The following is a 17,204-nucleotide window of genomic DNA, read 5'->3' as shown; positions in this document are numbered from 1 at the left end:
CGACATTTCTACAAGAAATTTGCGATGCTCAGATCAATGACAGTGACTTGTAAGCCAAGAGAGCTCAATGAGAGTCAAGCACTGAATCAGATTTTTAGATTGGTTCGGACAGTTGCTTGATGTTTAGAGATAGGATCTGTGTACCGAGAGACGACGAGCTTATTCAAAAAATTTTACAAGAGACACACGATAACCGTTTGTCTATTCATCCAGGAAGTACCAAGATGTACAACAATTTGAAGAAAATGTACTAGTGGAATGGCATGAAAAGAGACATCTTCGAATTTGTATCGAAATGCTTGATATGTCAGCAAGTCAAAGCTGAATACCAAGTACCTTCAGGTTTGTTACAGCCTGTGATGGTCCCCGAGTGGAAGTGGGATAGGATTACTATGGATTTCGTGACACGATTACCGTTGACCCCGAAAAAGAAAGATATTGTTTGGGTTATGGTTGATAGGCTAACGAAGTCAGGTCACTTTATTCAAGTACAAACTGACTACTCACTTGACAAGTTGGCCGACTTGTATGTATCTGAGATTGTGAGATTACACGGGGTACCATTATCGATTATTTCAGATAGGGACCCGAGATTCACTTTGAGATTTTGGAAGATGCTGCAAGGAGCCTTAAGTTTAATTTTAGTATGACTTTTCACCCGCAGACTGATGGTCAATCTGAGCGGATTATTCAGATTCTTGAAGACATGTTACGGTGTTGCGTTCTCGAATTTCAAGTTAGTTGGAAAAAATACTTACCATTGATGGAATTCGCCTACAATAATAGTTTCTAAACGAGTTTGAAAATGGCACCCTATGAGGCCTTGTATGATAGGAAGTGCTGAACTCCACTGTATTGGACCGAACTCAAAGAAAACCAAATTCACAGAGTTGAACTAGTTAAGGAAACTGAGTAAAAGGTTAAAATGATACGGGATTGCTTGAAAACGACATCGGATAAGCAGAAGTCGTATTCTGATTTGAAAAGAAAAGAGATCGAGTTTCAAGCCGGAGATAAAGTACTCTTGAAAGTGTCTCTATGGAAAAAGGTATTGAGATTTGGTCGGAAAGGCAAATTGAGTCCGCGATTTATCAGACCATATGAGATCACTGAAAGACTTGGACCATTAGCCTACTATTTAGCATTGCCACCGGAATTGGAAAAGACTCACGACGTATTCCATGTATCCATGTTACGGCAGTATCGATCAGACCCTTGCCATGTGATTTCACCGACGGAAGTTGAAATTAGATCGGACATGACTTATGGTGAAGAACCGATCAAGATTTTGGCTTGAGAAGTCAAACAGTTGAGGAATAAGAATATAGCCTTGGTGAAAGTTTTATGGCATCGACATAGAGTGAAAGAGGCTACATGGGAGCCAGAAGAAACCATAAGAAGTCAATGTCCGAACTTGTTTACTGGTAAGACTTTCGAGGACGAAAGTCCCTAAGGGGGAGAAATGTAACATCCCATTTTATGGCTTAGTCGGAATAGTGGTTCCGAGACCATAAATTCGATATTAAAAAATTTATTTTATGATCATTGTGAGGTCTAGGAAATGAGAATAAGAATATGTTAAAGTTTCATTAAGAAATTCTATGTGTAAGGTGTCCAATTGGAAATTAGGGATCAATTTGAAAAAATAGAAAAACTTAGGTTCTAGAAGCAATTTGTATGAAATTGCTTTGGAATATTAATTAGAGGGCCCTGAAGAGTAATTTACACAATTTCTAAGTTTTTAGACAAAAATGGGTTTGCATGAAAAATTATGAAAGTTTAGTAAGGAAGGGTATTTTTGGTCATTTGGTTAATTGAAGAATAAAAAGGGAAAAATAAGTCAAAATCATGTCATTCATCTTCTCCATGCTGCCAAAATTTGCATACTCTCCATAGTTAGGGTTTTCAACATTTCAAGCTCAATAGTAAGTGCTCTCTAGCTCCGTTTTTAATGCTCTTCATATTTTTGAGATCCTCGTAACATGCTCTTTCTATTTCTACCCATATCTCATGCTAGAATTCATGTTTAGAAAATTACCCATGCATGAGATGTTTGTGTTTTGATGATTTATGAAGGAATACGAGAGTTTAAAGGATGGTAAACAACTTTTACTAAGTGGTTTTTTACGGAAATGGCTTAAAGGACTAAATTGTAAAAGTTGTGAAATTGGGTAGAAAAATATGGAATGAAGGAAAAACATGGGCTGCTTTAAGTGTGAAAAACATTCGGCTAGGCTTGGATAGCCAAGGAATTACATGCATTCCATTATACGAGACTTATGACTAAATTGTAAATATTGTGAAAGGTTAGGGGCAAAATGGTCATTTTGCTCGGGGGTGAGTTTTAGGCCTAAATCAAATAATGTAATGTATTAATAATCAAATTTTATTAATATAGACCCCGAGGAACCAATTTCGGAGGTCGACTGTGAAAAATGGAAGGTTTCAGAATAACCGAGACACGAATCCAAAATGACTACCAGGTAAGTTCGTATAACCCGAATTAAACTCTTAATATACTTATAATACATGTTCTTAAATGTATGAAAATTTAGATATTCATTGTATGATAATCCATGAAATGTGCTAGTGTAAATGAAAAGATGATAAATGTCCCAGTTGAAATAAAAAGGGAAATCTGATGGTTGAATTATGGCTTACATGGCTTGAGATCCTGTATGTGTTGCAGAGAAGGATTTAGCCCAAACGGGTAATCCGATGATCTCAAAAGAGAAAGTATCTAGCCCGGACAAGTGTTCATTGAGTGATCGAACCTCCCAAAGAATATGGGTGCATTAAGGATTTAGCCCGAACGGGTAATCTGATTGAGGATTGAATTTAGCCTGGACTAGCAATTCAGATCCGAGATCATGAGAGCAATCATCGTTAAAAGAGATTTAGCCTGGACTGGTAATCCTGACATTACTCTATGAGTTGATACTACGAGGGATTTAGCCTAGATTGGTAACCCCACTGTAAGATGTAAGGTTCGCGGAAGTGCGTACTTGAGATGATCACTTGTATGACTTGACGGTGATTGAGCTATCCATCGAGATTTTTGAGAAATTCAACGGGACTAACATGAGAAATAGAGATGGAAATATTAATTTAAGGAGCTCATCTAAGACTAATGATATGATGCATTGTTATGAGACTAACTTGATGATTGAGTGCATGAGATAGGGAAATTATTTCATATTTGTTGGAATCATTGTCTACTATGGTTGTATGCTAATTAACCGGTAAGTTTACTTTCCAGTTATCCGGACTTACTAAGCATATAAATTCTTATCGCCTTCTCTTTTCCCTGTCTTACAAAGCTCGTGGACTCGTGAAGATTGGAAGACGGTTGGAAAATCAACACACTATTGACTTGTTCCGCTTTGGTATATAGATACTTTTATTTTGTTTAATGGCATGTATAGAGTTTTTGGTTATTTTGTTATATGTGTCATTTGGCTAGCCAATGTAAGGGCTTAAATGGTATACTTATTCTTTTGTTATGGCTCACATTGATATAGGTTGTAAACCTACTAATGATGCATGTTTATGTTTAAATGTTTCATGAGATATGATAATGAGGGTTATCATGGATGGATGGATGAAATGGGACCTAATAACTTGAGAGTGGATATAACATATAATGGTATAGGGTTATAATATGGTCTAAGTGTAAATTGTAAAATGTGTTATGTTAATCCCTAATACGAAAAGGATAATTTAGCACGTACTAAATCGATGAGATGAAGTTAACACGCAATGAGTTGTGCCAAGGCTGTTTAAGAGTATAATTAAGCCATGTTAAATACCATAAAAGCCTATAGTGTGTATGGTTATTAGAGGGTGACCAAAGGGTTGGAAAATAGCCCTAAAAAGGTCCACATGGATAGATACACGGGCATGTGTGTAGGCCATGTGTGACACATGGTTAGCCCCTATGGGCGTGTTACTTGGCCGTGTGTCCTCTGCACCTAAAAATTTAGGTCAATTTGCATGGTAGTAAACACACGAGCAGAGACACGGCCATGTGTCCCAATCGTGTGGAGGACACGGCCTAGCATACGGGCGTGTGCTTTGACCGTGTGCCTCAAAATAAATGATGACGTCATAAACAGAATGTCTGAGTTTTTGGGCACGAGCAATGACACGAGCGTGTCTAGGCCATGTGAGGGACACGGGCGTGTGCTTGGCCGTGTGAAAACCTCTGTAGGTTTGAAATGGAAAATAAATCCAATAATTCAACACGGGTATGGGGCACGGGCGTGTCCCCAAGAACACGGGCGTGTGAGGCATAACCCTAGGAATTTTATTAGAATTTTCTATAGTCCCCGGTTTAGTCCCGAACAGTAAATAATGTATGACTTGGGCCCCGTAGGTCCATAATAGGGACATTATGATTTTGTTTAATTGGTTTTAATTTGGAAACGAAATTTTATAACCCGTTTTTTCTGGAATGATCTTATTTGAGAGCGGTAACACCTCGTACCAAATCCCGGTCTCGGGTACAGGTAAAGGTGTTACAGATTTAAATTTTCATTTCATTATATGCCATTTTTTGGTAAAGATTCCATTTCATGTATATGTAAATATATCATGTGTTTGTATTCCTTTCAGAAGGTTAAGTTCTTTTGAAGTTATATATCTAGTTTTAATTATTTTAACAACATTTTTCTTCCTTGGAAACCTTGCAGGTATAATCAAGCTGTTTGGCGGTTTGAGAAAACATTGGCTCTTATTCCAAACCCATTAAGTGAAATGTGGGAACCTACTATGGTTAATCTTGCCCATGCTTATAAGAAACTAAAGTATGTTATTTTAACTTTTTAGAACTTCATGCTATCTTAAAACTTTCTGTTCCCTATTAACCCCACAGTAATGTCCACGCTTTTTCTAAAACATTTCGATATTCTGATGTTTTCAAATCTTTTGCAAGAAAGAATTATAGGTACTGGTTTAAAGAACATGATCTTTAGTGGTGCTTTTCCTACAAACGCTGCTAAAGAACATGATCTTTAGCGGCGCTTTTACTAATAATGCCGCTATAGAACATGATCTTTAGCGGCGCTTCTTAAAAAAAAGCTGCATGATCTTCAATGGAGTTTGTAAAGAAAAGCGCCGCTAAAGATCATGTTCTTTAGCGGTGTTTTTATGATAAGCGCTGCTAAAGATCACGTTCTATAGCGGATTTTTTTCACATAAACGCCACAAAATTTAGCGGTGTTATCTATCGTGACATTTTTTGTGGCGCTTATCAAAATGATGCAAATTGTTTTAGTGACGCTTATAAACACTGCTATAGGGCCAAAAAAAGCCACTAAATACCTATTTCGCTGTAGTGTTTAATTATTTTATTTGAGGCATACTAATAAAATTGTTCTTTGTTTATGTACGTGTAGATTCGTCTAATGTTCCATTGGATCCCATTGTTAATTAGAGCTAAAGGTACATTTATCATAGGTAAATCATTTTTAGAACTAACTTCATATTGATATTTTTATACATATATTGGATTGATTCATATCTTTATTGTTTATTTGTTGATTATATTTGAAGGTGAATGATGGCTTTGGGTTAAGGAATTGTATAAGATTTGTTGTTATTATGAATTGTATAAGATTTGTTGTTGTTATGATCATCATGAATTTAGTGAACTTATTTGTTATTTGATGTTAAATGTAGTGTTTGAGCTTTTTAGATTGTATTTGCATTTATGCATTATCATGTTGGCACTTCGTAGTAGGCTTTTGTGGATTTGTATTTGTCTAAATCTTTGAAGTGTAGATTATATGTAATGTTGGCACATGATAGTAGTCTTTTGTGGATTAGAATTGGTACCCGCACCTTTGTAGTACTTGAATTATTTAATGTCGGATTTGCAACAAAAAAATGGAGCTTAAGCTCTAGTTTGAATGGTTGTTTCAAAGATAAAATATTATAGGGAAATAAGACATTAAAAAACGATCAACTTAAAGTTAGTTAATTAGGTCAATTCTTCGATTGTAATTTAATTGGGTCAATTATGGTTAGTTAAATCAATTTAATAAAAATAATAGGAAAAAAATGGTATGCCCTCCCTTAGATGCAAAATGAGATTTTTAGCTGCCAGAAAAAAGAAAAGAAGCTTATGAAGTTGTATGTATAAGGAGGATGACGTAGAAAAGGTAAATGAAGGATAAGATCAGATGTGTAATGTAATTGACGACAACAAGGTCAGATGGTATAGTTTTAGCTTGGGTTCAGTGTTTTCTCGTGAAGTTGGAAAAAAACAAGACACTGTGTTTTCTCACGTTGCCATTATTTTCCTTAATACCATTGTATTAAGAAATTGAAAATATAGAGGAGATACGCCGCCAGATCAGATGATATGCTGGTTCAAAAATAGACGGCCAGGATATTTGTTTGCAGAGATTTGTCTTTTGAAACTGACGGCATCTGGGTCCACCCGATTACTGACACGTGTTTACATTTACGGATTTTCTGCCCAGATTTTACCTTTATGATTTAGAGACAGAAACTCAGAGGTGGTCTCATCAAGTGCTGCTTTGAACAAAAAACATTTAATGGGAAAGCATCTATTTAAAACCGACGGCCTGCCCTTGAAAGTGACTTGTTGATTTGAGTGTTTTACTTTTTGTTGGTTTGAAACCAAAAAAAACACCTTGAAGGTTTTCGGGATAATTCTTCTCTTTCTGTTTTTCTTATTATTTTATTGATTAAATTAAGTGATATTGGGATTGGATGAAAATTGCTATGTTCCACCTTTATATCCACAAAGGTAAGAGCTCTTACATGGCACCCCTTATCAACATTGTATAACGTCTAAGAGTAACCTTGGGAAAGCCAAAGAAAAAGTTGCTGATCAGACCCCTTGCAAACTCAACAATGGGTTCCAAACGTGAATGTGCAAACATGTCCAACTCAGTAAATGCACGAGCCTTTAAGATGTGCAGCAGCGGACTGACGTGATGCTCTCTGTTCTTACAATTGCTCCAACGTCTGAAATTCTAATGTTTTACAAAATCCCCATGTTCTTTTTACTGCAAAACGATGTTAGAACTAGCAAGTACGGGGCAAAGATTTCAGAAGTGAATCCATCTCCGTCTCTTATACAATCATGACATGTGCTTAACTGACCCTACTCTGTTTTGATAAATACTCCACAAATTTGTATTATTTCAAACACACATTTATCCTGAGAGGATTCTAACTATCATCTTCATCACCACAAACCAGGGTCAGGTTGGCATCAGAAACAAACTTAAAACACACATATACACACAACAGTTGACCTATCGTAGCCACCATGCATATTAACAAAACAAGAAATGAAAATAAAAACATTCAACTACATTGTCAAGTTTAAGAAAAACTACCTATTTATTTTGGAGTTAGCAGCTTAAAGGAGCCAAACCCAACGACGGCTTTGAAGCCACTATACACAAATCACATTGCATCTATTCAGCTCCCACGCATGTATATCCGGGGTATCCTCATTATTACAGAGCATATATACACAAATCTTGTAGTTGCTAAGCTACTCTTATTTGGCGACTAGAATCTCTTGAAACAGCTACACATACGACATATCGAGCACCAAGAGTTCACAGTTGTTGATCCAGATACGGATCCCTAGGAGCCTTTGGCCCACTCAGGTATTCCCCAACACTTTGGGAAACCCCAGAGATGGCGTTACTCACCAATGAAGTTCCCCATGACAACCATCCCGTCTGACCTTGCTGATTACTTGCTTCAAGATTGATTCTCCTTTGCTCCTCCGTGATTATGTCGAGCCACTTTTTCGACATGTAATCTTTCACAGCATCAGCCCCCTTATTTGCTATCTCAATTGGAGGCACTATGAGCGGATTCTGGTCCAAATTGAGCTTGACTAGTTTCCCAACGCGGCCGAATGTGCAAGGCAGAGCCCGGATTTGGTTGTTGCTGAGATCGAGTTCCCGGAGATTGGTCAGATTACTAATAGTATCAGGAAGTTCTGTGAAGTCATTGAAATTACTACTAAGATTCAGGACTTCAAGTTTTGTCATTCTCCCAATCACTTGTGGCAAGCCATGAAGCTCATTGAAATGAGCATCCAGATACCTCAAGGACCTCATTTCACAGATTGATGATGGTAGGAAGTGGATCTTGTTCAGCTGGATCGACAGCTTTTCAAGATTTAGGAGCCCATATCCAATATTGTTCGGCAGAAATGTCAGGTGGTTAAAGCTTGCATCCAACTCGACCAGTGAACTGCAAAAGAATGAAGAACTTTTATCATTCAGTCAAGACCATGAGCACAGTAACCGAAAGTAACAAAAGCTACTAAGAATAGTAGGTAAAAATACACAAACCCCCTAGATAAACTGGAAAGGTCACAAATCCCCCTCCAGTTTGAAAATGCTATTTTTCCCCCTTTGATATGAATAGAGGTTAGTCAGTTTGATAGCCTAATTAGTACCGAATGGCCCGGCAACTAAATTTCCCATTTCAGCCAACCTTTTTTTACACATTAAACACTAATTTATGCTTTAAATAGTATTTTAGCTTAAAACTTTAAAATTAAGGGGCAAATTCTAAACTCTATTTAATCCTCACTATCGCTATGAGGAAACAAAACTTTTTTTTTTTTTTTTCCTTTTTAAAGGATAGTTAAGCAATATCAGGAATCATTGGATTTTTCATTGGAATCATTGCCAATCAGCCAAGGACTTCAAAGTTACTACATTGATCATACCTTCATGCATGGGCCATAACTTATGTTACCAAATTCGGGTGCCCAAATTTTCTAGGTGTTTTTATTGTCTTCATATATTTGGAGGATTGTTCTCTCATATCCATCCCCAAATATGTGCTTGACACAAGTACTTAAGGAAAAATGAAGAGTTGAAGTAACGTAAGCCATGACCATATTTCATTCTCAAAAAAGTAGGTAACTTTTGAGTTAAATTCCCTATGATTCAGAAACTTTTGTGGTTACCTATAATTGACAGTTACTTGTTCTTCAATTTTTTGATAAAAAGGATGAAATGGCCCGATAATGGACCCAAATTTGGCTTTGGTCCAGTATGTAGCATCAACGCACCCAAATTCACAACTATAATTATAAAAATATTTGAAACCACTAATCAAAATCAAGTCTCAAAATGGATAAAAATTCAAATATCTTACCTCACTAGAAATATAACCAAAATTTTCAATGGAATTGTTATGTGGATGTAACAGAACCCAAATTCTATGAATACCAAACCAAAGGGAAAGATATTTTAGAAGCACAATTGACGAGGGAAATTTTGCTCTTCAATCTAGAACGAGAGTGAGAATCACTGTGTGTATTTTCTTTTCCAATACATTTGAAGAGGAAGGCTGAACTTCTACATTAGAGAAAGAGAATATTTTTTTTGATGAATACAGATGTTTAGCTAGAATTTACAGCTCTTTTTTGCTCTAATGGTTTAGGGTTTAATTTGTTAAAACAGGGGGTTGGTGCAGCGTCGGGACAAATTAGATTAATAGACTGACAAACTTCTTTTACTGGCAAGGGGGCACGTTTGGCTTTCAAAACAGATACGTTTTACTCATTCCTACTTTATCAGGATTGGTGTTTGCATTTCACTCCTGGAACAGCAAGAGTGAACAAAAAATAGTATAATACCTGCATCGTGCAATGCTTTCCGGGAGGGCATTTAGCTTGTTTCCCGAGACATTGAGGATCCTCAGATTAAGCAACAAACCAACGGAGTCAGGCAGATGTTGCAAATGATTGGAGGATGCATTAAGCTCCTCAAGTTTCTTTAGTCCTCCAATCGAATCAGGAATGACCTGGTTCCCAAGCACAAAAACACTAGTACATAAGCGTCTACCCATATTGTATACAGTTAAACAATTTACATATGTAAAGTAGTGAAGACCATAAGCAGCAGTTCTTTGTGCAAAACAGAGAAAATATACCAATATCCTCAGTCTCATGAAATACGCCATACTTTTAGAACAGGAGATAAAGCAATTTTAATTGAATAGCGAAAAAGGAAAGAATCCAAGTATTTAGTTTATCAATTGGTATAGTGTTGATCAAAGGAACATAACGTAGCTACTATAGTTCTTAGCTTAAACATCACAACTTTCGCAATTTCATCAAGCCTTGGATCAATTTGGCATAAACAGAAGAAAAGATAATGAAAATAAACATATAATACCTCTATCTGGTTATTGGAAAGATTGAGATAAACCAAACCGTGAAGTTTACCAAAGGCCTCAGGCAATAGCCTCAACTGTCTTCCAGAAAGCTCAACTCTTTCAACCACCCCATTCTCAGCTTCTTTCAATATCCTCACAACATCCTCATTTACTTCATCATCGCCGCTCATTTGCTCGACAGCTGAGCAATACAAACGACCCAGATTCTCCTCCACCTCAGTCAACTGTCTCTCATAATCCTCGTGCAAGCCTTCCAATCTAAGCACGGTCTTATATATGTCGGCCTCCTGTAAGGAAGATTGGGTTTCTTGAATGTGGGTAATCTTGGAACGAGCAGCGGAGACAGCTGATGGATCGGGTCGAGGTCCTAGGGAGCGTAGGAGGAAATGGGTTTGAGTGACGGAGGTGGGGATGGATCGGGAAAGTGAAGCAAGGATTGATGGATCGGGTAAATGGGGGAAACGGGTGAGTAAATCCTGGCGGATTTGGGGTGGGAGTGATGGGTAATTGTAAGGATCTTGTTGGGAGAAGATGTAGGACAAAATGGGGAACTTTGAAAGATTAGGATCCATTAAGGTGATTGAAGGAAGCAGGGATGAAGGAAACAGGGTCAGGTGGAGGGAGGAGCATTGACGTGTGAGAACGACGAGAGAGTAGTGAACAGCAATGACTCATGGAGCTGATGAGTAGTGTCTCTCGGTTAGCAGTTAGCATCGCAACGCCGAATGCCAAATGGTACTTCTGGCATACGCTGGACCTGGTCTACCGCTTTCCTTGGCTCACATCATCACGTTCTATACTTTGCCTTTGGGTTCTTAATTTCTGAGCTAACAGTGGGTTCCTAATGGGCTTTTCATTTATTGGTGGCTCTGGAAGGAAAGGCTTCATAGAATGACCCACCATCAACCCCCCGCAACAATACATTTTATTATTACGGTTATTATTAAGGTTCCAAACTTGATTTACATAAAATAAGACACTTACATAATCTATATTTAGTAAAAGAAAGTTTGGAGCAATTTTACTATTGTCAATTTTGAAAGGGAGCAATTAAAGACAATAATCAAAGTATTAATGTTTTTCATTAATTATACATAATTTTAATTTATATAATAATAAATTTAACCTTCAATGTTTATATTATTTTTCATTTTGGCCTTCATTTAAAAAAAAAATCAATAAATTTAGCCTCAATATTTGTGCAAATGTTACGAAATAAATTTAATAAATTAGGATCACATTGATAGAGATTAAATAACTCGAATTTTTAGAAGGACAAATTTACTCAATTTTGAAATTGGGGAAGATTGTAAAGTTCTTTTACCTTTATATTATAACAACTCAATTACTAAAAATTGTATTTATCCTCCACTTAAAAATTTTGAACTAATCCAATATCTTTATCATATCAATTAACATATGATATTTATCATTATATAATTAATAGTCAATATTTCATCACATAAAAATATTTTATTATACAATTTTAATTGACTCAAAATTTGGTATACATTATTGAACATAAAATATAAGGGTGAAGTTATTAAAATACTAATTATACACAAAATTATATACAAGTTGTGTATAAATGCCACAGAAAACAGAAGCGTGATGAGGATTTGAGGATTTGAGTCAGCCAGCCAGCCATCCATACACACCCTGGCCTCTTGGTCCATTATCAAGAATCAAAGGCTTTAACGTCGCCAATATCAGACCCGATCACAGTTTTCAAATGGAGGATTAGACGCATGTGGGATCCGTAATGGCTACACCATTCTCTTTTTTTAATAATGAGCCCACTGCTCCTTGTCCAAAATAGACTTCCCAAATTCATGCTTTCTCCATTAGCATCCTCTGTAGTATGGTTTGTTTGATGTAAATAAAAGGGAAATCAATCATATACATTAGGAGGATAAAAAAAAAAAAGATGGGCACATGGTAGGGATAACCTTAAAACCACTTTATCTTTATCCCCAAAAGATGATAACATAGAATCATCAAACTCTTTCATTTTCGACTTTAATATTTGATAAATAAACACCCTTTCATATTATCTCTGCAAGATTATATGCGACACTGGCGACCCTTCCTTTGAACCAGAAATCACAACCTCTTACTTCTTTTAATTAATTAAAACTCAGCTCAGCTGGAGTTGGAGACTTTTTTTAAAATTTAATCCAATATCTACAGTCCTCTCTCCTATATTGTACTTGTTCATTTTGTGTCTTGGATTGAAGGGAACTCTTTATTCTGTTTCTGTTGTGAATTTATTTTAGCTTTATTCCAAGGAAATTATTGTGTCCCACTACTATATTTAGATCCTTTGAGTGCATCTTCTTCATCGGTTAAAATACCAGCTGTCAAGGGGGACATGTTTTGTCCATTGCCTGGTGTTCAATAAATTCCAGTCATGACTCCATTCATCTGATTCTTCCAATGGTCCCTCCTATGCTTCCACAATTTAATGCAATTGCTACTTGGAATTTTGTTTGATATCGGAAACCACCATTGCTCCGGTGCTTCTTCTTGCCCATTTGCAAGTAAAGAGATGATCCAATTTGGCTCATAAATGAACAAACAAACAAAAAATCACTGATCAGGAGTTAACTATGGCCCATTGCTTAGCACCACCATCAACAAAATTATCTTCAAGTGAAAACCCAAAGCACCGTTTCTTCAGAACATCCCGATTCTTCCACTCAAAGCGGCCAATCACCTCAAAACTAAGAAATCTCTGGACTTGATGTTATTCATGTCTTGCCCCTAATCGATATTAGGTAAAAAAGAATCAAGTAAAAGCAACTTACCTTCCACCCATTGCTAACTCAGATAATTCAAAGATCGCCCCAATTAGTATCTTCATTAACCTGCAATATCACAAAACCGAAAATAAAACTCCATCATACGTAATCAAAAGCATAAAGCACTCAATATATTATATATGATATATAAAAGAAAAGTGACGACAAAAAGAAAAAAAGAAGATTAGAACACAAAAAAAAATGTAGACACGAAAAATACGAAAGGAAAACGGACGAAGATAAATGCCGGCGAAAGCGTGTGGGGCACACGTGTTAAATTAAATAGGGTTGAGGATAAAGAAGATGGGACGAAAATTCTGGCACCTGACATTAGAGAAAAAAAAACCTACTGTTTTAATGATTGCGTGCAAATGGAAATAGAACGGAACGGAGAATTCGGGGAAGCTGTAAAAAGTTGAAGTGAAAAGGAATTGGACCAACAAACAATCCACGAATGGGGAAAATTTTTGGGGTTTTTTTTTTTTTTTTGAAAAGATTCAAAACGAAGGAGTTGAGAATTAATTAATGGCCACTCGTTCATCAAAAGCAGTTCTCCTTTACGGATTTACAGTTTCAAATACATAATCATAAAGCTAACGTTTTTTTTTTCTTTTTTTTTCTATGGGTAGTATTGTTTTTTACTTGTTCTTCGCCCAGGACCATAACGGATTAATAAACTATATGATCCTTCGTTTGTTTCGATCTTCTGCTATTGCCAGTGATTCCCGCTGTGAATAAGGTAAATATGGCTAGGGTTGCCATGGTGAACATGGTAACCATAGTAAGGGATCATCTTCCCCGCAGATTTTTCCGAGCAAAGAGGATAGGCAACGGGAGTCCTCGAGATCTGGCGTATGCAGGAGTATCTAGGAGTGGATGTAGATGACGACTTTGAAGACGAAGCCGATGACGAAGGCGGAGAAACATCTTTTTTGGTGGATCTCGGAGGCGAAAGAAAAGCTCTGATCTTTATAGAAGATGGTGGCGACGCTAGCCGATCGTATTCCTCGATGAGATTCACGAGATCCTCATCGGAAGTGATCGAAACCAGCGCGTCTAAATCCTCTGTAGGCAATTGGCAACGTAGGCTCACCGCTGACCCATACATCTCTCCCATCTTCACCAACAGCTCTGTACCAATGATGATATACATTTATTTCATTCCTCATCAATTTTCCAAAGCTTAAAACAGCGCCCTTTTAACTAGTTTATTTTTAAATACTAAACGCGTAGAAACAAATATATAAGAAACAAAGAAAAAGAAGAAAATACAGACCAGAGAAGGGAATGGAGCGATCGACGGCGAGGACACGGGTTTCACCGCCGTAATAACGGAGTTTGCCGTCAGGGTAACGAGGGACGATTTTTCCGCCGTAACTACAGAGAAACTTGATGGTGGTTTTAGTTCCAACCATGCTTTTTGGAGGGTAGATGAGAGTGGAAGGCAGAGGAGGTTGAAGAGGAGAAGGCGGCGGGGAAAGATGGTATGTTTTGTTGTCTGGTGGCGTCTTCAAGCCTAGGTTTGGTATTCTCGAAACCTTATTTATAGAGTTTAGGAAACGAGGGAGGGAGAGGTGAAATTGTGAAGAAGGGTCCCACCCTGCTTACGTCATAGATTCCCTTTCTTAAGGTAAAAGTTTCAATCTCTTTTCTTTTTGTTTGTTTTTCATATTTCAAAGTTCAAAAGCTCATTCACCCGTTTTCTTCGGTGTTTGGTACTCTTTACTTGACCCGGCCCATGTCCTTGCCCTTTTTCCTTTTTCTTTTTCTTTTTTCTTTTTGTACTAAAAATATTCCCAGAATATTGATTTATTTACATTTTAGCTTATATAATATAATAGAATAATGTTTTAGGAAGTTGCTAATGGGAAATAAAAAAGAATCGAACATTATTTTGGGGGCTAACAAATATGACTTGATTTACGGACGGAGATAATGGAGACGTCTCTTGTACAACACATATTATTAAACACTTTAAAATAAAAAAATAAAAAAAACAATGCTGAAAGTAACAAACTTGAAGAACAAAGATTTGAAGTGAAAGATCCTAAATATATAAATCTTGCGACCAGGCTCCCTTTCCTCGAATGTAATTCTCGGATAACAACATTTAATATTAAAAACCCTTCCTTTCTTAACCAATTTTATATTTCCCAAGTTACCTAAATACACTGTATTTATGAAAGTGTCACTTCTTTAACCCCTATAAAACAAAGGATAAATCATGAAACAATAAAGTTTGTTTATCTAGTTCAGTTTTTCTGTATCTACAAAGCTTAACTCAGTGAGAAATATTTACTATTTTCAATACTTACAACAAGTGAACCTAAATTTGTTATATCCCGTGATAATTTCTTCACTTTTGTATCCTAAAAGACCGGTACTCTTACCATTAAGTTCACCCTAATAAACATAACATGTAAAATCATAGCACAATCAAATGCACACTCACAAAAAATATTCTTCACTTGAACATGTTAAATGCCTTCGATTCTATTTACAAATAACCTATATAAGTATCTCAATTGTAGAGTTTTTCAAGACTTGCTTACATAATGAATATTTATATCAATCCGTATTAAACAATAGTTAAACAAGATGAATACAATAAAATAATAACAAACAAGGTAAATAAGGACTGTTGGCAACTAAGTCTTCAATGCTCCAATCCAATCCAACTTCCTCGATCCAAGAGATTAGATAGACATGATTCGGTCTGATTCTCAAATATGATTCTCAAGTGATGCAATTTTTATTGATGGGCTAGATATAATCTAAAATGTCAGCACAATCCAATAATTTGGTTCAATAAATTGTCAATTTCACAAATATGGAAACAAGTCAATCTATCGCAGTGCTTCAAAAAGTGAGCACTTCTTCAGACATATCTTATTCATTCCATATTTTTCAACATTTGTCACAAGTAGTGCCTAAATAATTCTTTCATTACCCACTTTTCACCAAAATCTTATATCCATTAAAAATAAATTCCAACCAATAATACACAACTAAGTTATATAAACTTTAAAAAATAATCATTTTAATTTTTTTATTTTCATTATTTCTTTCACATTATTTTCTCTCTTTAAATTTTTTTTATTTTCCTTTTATTTTTCTTTTTTCTTCCTTTATAATGTCTAGCAATGCCGGAAATGCTCGAAATTCATCCTCTTGAGGTCAAGATGCTGGTGATTAATTCTGATTTTGAACCTTATTACCTACTTGCTCAACCTAATGGAATCGAAAAAGTTATTTCATCAATCAAAACCAGATTTTTCGGAACCAAACATGTTGGGCTAAGAACTAGCTGAGATATCAGTTTGGAGATAAGTGTTGGATTGATTGACTTGGGAACCAATATAGATAAATTGGTCCGAGCTAAAAAAACCAACTAAGCCAGTTGAACCAGTTTTTCTCTATTTTTAAATATTTTTAGTTTTACTTTTATGAGTTTTTAATAATTTATTTGATTGAACTGAACAAATTGATAAAATTGAGAATTGGTAATTTAATCGGTTCAACCACCAATATGATTTTTAAAACCTTGAAAAATACCATAAAGTACAAAATGGTGCTAAACACAAGCACTAAAGACAACTCGTGAACTTTTTAATTTGAGGCGTCCAAGGCTTCAAAATGTAGTTGAGAAGACATTTGTTATTCTAAAAAATATATTTATTATATTAACAACATTACCTTAGTATAGCCTAAAAAAAAGGTTGGATCATACTAGCATGTTACATATTTTATAACTTCAATTATAGGTGGAATTGATGATACTTCAAAGAGTTCATGGAAGAAGAAGATCTTGATAATCTTAATGATGCATATTCAAATTCAGATAATGATGATAATGATGATAATGAACTCGGTCAAGGACCAACAAATGATGATAAAAAGTACATTTTAAATATTAAAATGGACTAGCCCAATAAATATACACTAGAACAATTAGATAAAAACTATATATGATGTTTATTTTTATTATTTTTATTAATAATCGTATTATCAACTACTTTTTAGACTAATATAATGTTAGCTTTGATATCTCAAGCTTTGAGATAAATTTTATATGTCCTAAACCATATGGTAAAAATATGATTTTCAAAGACTTGCAAAATACTTAAAAATATATTTTAAATGTGTTTTAATTTATCTAAAGTTTTTAGGTTACTATCAAAGTCTTCTAAGGAGTTTAAAATATTTTTA

General features: G+C 35.7%; 2 protein-coding genes across 2 annotated transcripts; both read right to left on the bottom strand.

Annotated features, from left to right (window-relative positions):
• Nucleotides 1–7,358: 7,358 nt before the first annotated feature.
• Nucleotides 7,359–11,100, bottom strand: LOC108456682 (plant intracellular Ras-group-related LRR protein 3). Its single transcript, XM_017755260.2, has 3 exons — nt 10,194–11,100; nt 9,653–9,819; nt 7,359–8,250 (listed from the first exon to the last, which is right to left on the bottom strand). The coding sequence occupies exons 1-3, from the start codon at nt 10,764–10,766 to the stop codon at nt 7,602–7,604; spliced, it is 1,389 nt and encodes a 462-aa protein (XP_017610749.1). The 5' UTR covers nt 10,767–11,100; the 3' UTR covers nt 7,359–7,601.
• A 547-nt stretch (nt 11,101–11,647) lies between these two features.
• LOC108456683 (uncharacterized) lies at nt 11,648–14,542 on the bottom strand. Its single transcript, XM_017755261.2, has 2 exons — nt 14,272–14,542; nt 11,648–14,126 (listed from the first exon to the last, which is right to left on the bottom strand). The coding sequence occupies exons 1-2, from the start codon at nt 14,408–14,410 to the stop codon at nt 13,705–13,707; spliced, it is 561 nt and encodes a 186-aa protein (XP_017610750.1). The 5' UTR covers nt 14,411–14,542; the 3' UTR covers nt 11,648–13,704.
• Nucleotides 14,543–17,204: the final 2,662 nt, after the last annotated feature.

Source organism: Gossypium arboreum, chromosome 3, assembly GCF_025698485.1.
Source record: "Gossypium arboreum isolate Shixiya-1 chromosome 3, ASM2569848v2, whole genome shotgun sequence".
In the NCBI taxonomy this organism is placed as follows: Eukaryota; Viridiplantae; Streptophyta; class Magnoliopsida; order Malvales; family Malvaceae; genus Gossypium; species Gossypium arboreum.
This window is presented reverse-complemented; position numbering and strand designations above follow the sequence as displayed.

What these genes read in the sequence shown, in the direction of transcription:
- LOC108456682 (XM_017755260.2), bottom strand. Translation starts at nt 10,766, where the DNA reads ATGGATCCTAATCTTTCAAAGTTCCCCATTTTGTCCTACATCTTCTCC. An exon ending in TTTCCAATAACCAGATAGAG is followed by an intron (nt 9,820 to 10,193) that starts GTATTATATGTT and finishes CTTGGGAACCAG; the next exon opens with GTCATTCCTGATTCGATTGG. An exon ending in GAAAGCATTGCACGATGCAG is followed by an intron (nt 8,251 to 9,652) that starts GTATTATACTAT and finishes ATTCTTTTGCAG; the next exon opens with TTCACTGGTCGAGTTGGATG.
- LOC108456683 (XM_017755261.2), bottom strand. Translation starts at nt 14,410, where the DNA reads ATGGTTGGAACTAAAACCACCATCAAGTTTCTCTGTAGTTACGGCGGA. An exon ending in TCGCTCCATTCCCTTCTCTG is followed by an intron (nt 14,127 to 14,271) that starts GTCTGTATTTTC and finishes TCATTGGTACAG; the next exon opens with AGCTGTTGGTGAAGATGGGA.